Source organism: Quercus suber, unplaced genomic scaffold (genome assembly GCF_002906115.3).
Source record: "Quercus suber isolate HL8 unplaced genomic scaffold, Cork oak 2.0 scaffold_347, whole genome shotgun sequence".
NCBI classification, from domain to species: Eukaryota; Viridiplantae; Streptophyta; class Magnoliopsida; order Fagales; family Fagaceae; genus Quercus; species Quercus suber.
This window is the reverse complement of record NW_027069799.1, coordinates 686,481-689,997: the sequence shown is the minus strand read 5'-3', so window position 1 is coordinate 689,997 and position 3,517 is coordinate 686,481. Positions and strand designations below refer to the sequence as shown.

The 3,517-nt window shown below is 35.0% G+C and overlaps 1 protein-coding gene across 1 annotated transcript; it reads left to right on the top strand.

Annotated features, from left to right (window-relative positions):
• Positions 1-281: 281 nt before the first annotated feature.
• LOC111992159 (uncharacterized) lies at positions 282-2,510 on the top strand. The gene is made up of 3 exons (XM_024023989.2): positions 282-457; positions 606-1,261; positions 1,953-2,510. Exons 2-3 carry the CDS (start codon positions 681-683, stop codon positions 2,437-2,439), a joined length of 1,068 nt encoding a protein of 355 aa, XP_023879757.1. The 5' UTR covers positions 282-457; positions 606-680; the 3' UTR covers positions 2,440-2,510.
• The last annotated feature ends 1,007 nt before the right edge of the window (positions 2,511-3,517 follow it).

Below are 3,517 nucleotides of genomic sequence, written 5' to 3'. Positions count from 1 at the left end.
AAGATTATAGGTTCACGTGCAAACCATATTTAATGCGAAGTTTAACTTGGTTGGCCAGTATAGAAAATTTCATTCTGTTTCATCCTTTTTTTTTTTCTTTAGACAAGGACCCAAAATTCCGATCAATTTCAATTGACATTGTCAATTATAAAAGTAAATAGGTGGGGCTCATACGTCAGTGTCACATGTTTGGTACAATGTTGAATATAGTGCAAGAGCAGAAAGCAACAAAAATTGGATACTTATACCAATTTGCATGCTCTATTAGAAGTTAGAATTCAACATTGGACCGCATTGAGACTTGAGAGTCTGTGGTTCCCTTCAACAAAATAATAAAGGCAACAATCTATATTCTATTATCTGTAATCTATAGTGGATCCAAATTGATGACTCTTAAATGGAGACCGCCCACTTTCTGATCCGGACCATTAATCTTCATGAGAAGTACTAACTTTAGGTAGGGACTCTCGCACGCATTCTAGCTTCATCTTTGCCTTAATTACCTTCCACGCTTTTAATTCCTAATTTACTTACTCCATATTCTTGTCAGTTTTTTTTTTTTTTTGGTTGTTGATAGATTCTTTTGAATTAATTTGCTTCTATAGCTTGGTTCGTTCATGTTTTGATGAAAGAATAGAAGCAAAAATTGGACATCCATTGACAAAGGATTTTAATTTGTGATGGAAAACTCCATTTTGTCTCGAGATTCAGTGTTAGAAGAAAGTTTCTCATTTAGCTGCTATGACTTCAACACGGCTGTGTCATTTTTCTCCGAGGAGGAAGATTGTGGAAACGATGACGATGATGATGATGAATCTTACATTGAAATAGCACTTGATAATGATGATCATAAAGATGGCAAGCATGATGAAGAGGCTGATGCATTTGAATTGCGAATTTCATATTCATCTCCCAATATTGTCTTCAATGAACTCCCCACCCATAGTTTGACTGACACCAAAATTCAAGACCTTGACTTTGAGAAACACACAATAATTGAGACCCCTTCTTCTTGTTCATCATCATCATCCACTTTGAGTTGTTCTTCAACAGTAACTTGTAGTACTGGGCCACCAGTACCGCATGTGTCTCCTCAGCCTTGGGGTATTCACAATTCTGCAGTTAGACAAGGGTCAGAGTTCCCAGCAGTCAACGAACAAGTCAATACGATCCCCTTCAGTTTGGGTGAGGAAAATTGTCATCCCCAGAAAAACCCGCAAATTTTGATCGACCCCTATCAATGGGACCTGGTAGGGAGCAGGTACTAACACATGCATTCCTCTTTTTAACTTTTTTTGTCTTTTCATTTTTGTTATCAATATGTCTTTGATGCAAAATTTTCACAATCTACAACTGTTGTGGTTCTTGTATGATAAAAGTATGATAGCGTTAGATGCATGTGAATTTCATATTACTCCAATCACAAATTTTCACATTAACAAGGTTTAAAAGAAGCTATATTAAGCATTCTGGTTTTTGAATCCAAATAAACAACAATAAGATGCAGTTTACATTTATTTGTGGGGCTTTGATTAATTCTACTGATAAAATATGTGGTCATCAATACCTTGACCTGAAGGTAAAAAACAATCATCATAAACGGGATGACTTTAGTTTCAAATTCTATTGTTTGTACCCTGTATATGAGATGCATATATCATATTTATTGATCTAAACTCCACACTCCAAAGTACATTTGCTACACCATGTGGTACTGGTAATAACTAAGACCCAGGCCGATATTATGTTTACCACAATCGGGGACGGTTCCATTCGTTTTGGTTAGGACTTAAGATGTACTAATTCATAGTGTTTTTGGATTTATTAGTATTATATTTTATCTTCTAGTTTTATATTTTTAGGCACCGAACGCACATTACTTGAACAGATGTTTAACAATTTTAATGTAATTGATCACTGAACTGTTGTCTTTCATGTTTGATCAACACCAGTAAAACATCAAATAACAGAACAACAATGAGTGGTGGCATCATGAAGCTCCTTATCAAGTTTCGAACCATGAAAGTCCGAACCCTGCTAGCAACATTTATGAAATCCCGCCAAGTTATATCTTCTCCAGGCAGCAGTGATCACAAGAAGAAAAAGTCTAAAGAGAGGCTAGTTAAGCCTTCCGATAAGTGGCTAATACAAAGAAATCAGGAACATGGTCGCAACATCAATAAGGACAACGAAAAATCTCTACCAATTGGTGAGAAATATCCGAGAGTGCTGGAGATAAACTTGGATGCAATAAAAGGTGCTGTAGAAGCTATAAGCATGGGCGTTGGTCGCAAAAATAGACAGACTAGAAGCTGCCCAACTTCTATCAAGTCCTCCCCACTTCACAATGGTTTTCCAAGCGAGAATAAATCATACTCGAGAGAAACATCAATTCAGGCTGCCATTGCCCATTGTAAAAGATCATTTGGTCAAACGTAAGTGTAATTAGAGTATTACAGAGAAAAGTTCTGTTGGGATTTCCACTATCTTGAATATATTAACTTTGTCAAGTTGTCTCATTTAAGAAAAATCTTACTAGTCAAGTGACAGAAATGAGATAACTTAACCTTTTATTTTTCTTTTAAAAAAATATGAATAACATTATATTTAGATTGGGCCAAAGGACAAAAGAATATGGATAATTATTAGGTATTTCCGGATTACTATAATTGCGTTTTCTCTCTTTTCATATAACTGTGAGTCTCATTAATTAAATTTATAATGGGACCCATAATTCACATGAGAGAGAAGAGTACGCATTTATGGTAATCCCGAAATATTCAATAATTTTCCGGAGAATAAAGGGGAATAAGAGTGAGATTTAATTCTCCTTTATTTGGCTTCTTTTTTTTTTTTTTTTTTTTTTAATGGAAGCAAATCCGTTTTTATTTTATTTTTATTATTTAACTCTTTCACTTTGGGGGGTTTGGAGGGCTAGGGATTCAAAAGTACTTCCTATTTTGGCTTTAAGATTTGTTAAGTGCACTTTATAGATTATCACTTCCTCTCCTTCTAATCCTACTGGCAAATAAGAGTAGGCGCATTTAGTCTTCTCTCCTCTCCTTTAATTTTTAAAATATCCAAAATAAGAGAAAGAGTATCTACTCCCATTTTGCACTCTCCTCATCTCCTCTAAGGCCGTTTGGACTCAGCTGAAAGCTGAGTCCACGTTTTGCGTTTTGCATTTTTTTTTTTTTCTTTTCGGGAAAGTAAACAGTAAAATCACATGATTTTACTGTATAGAGACAAAAAATACTATTCATGTACTGTTTGGCATTGTTCACGCACTAAAAAATATTAAAAATGGGTCCTACGGTACTATTTATACATTTAAAAATTATTTTTTAGTTCAGTATTTTCAGTTTTCAGTTTCAGCAACAATAAGTTCAATCCAAACAGACCCTCTGTGTCCCATTTCATCAAACTCTCTCTCTCTCTCTCTCTCTCTCTCTCTCTCTCTCTCTCTCTCTCTCTCTCTCTCTCTCTCTCTCTCTATATATATATATACTCTACTTTG

Bases quoted from the DNA above. Each gene is read 5' to 3' on its own strand.
- LOC111992159 (XM_024023989.2), top strand. From the start codon at position 681: ATGGAAAACTCCATTTTGTCTCGAGATTCAGTGTTAGAAGAAAGTTTC. The intron at 1,262-1,952 runs GTACTAACACAT...GATCAACACCAG, and splicing joins TGGGACCTGGTAGGGAGCAG to TAAAACATCAAATAACAGAA.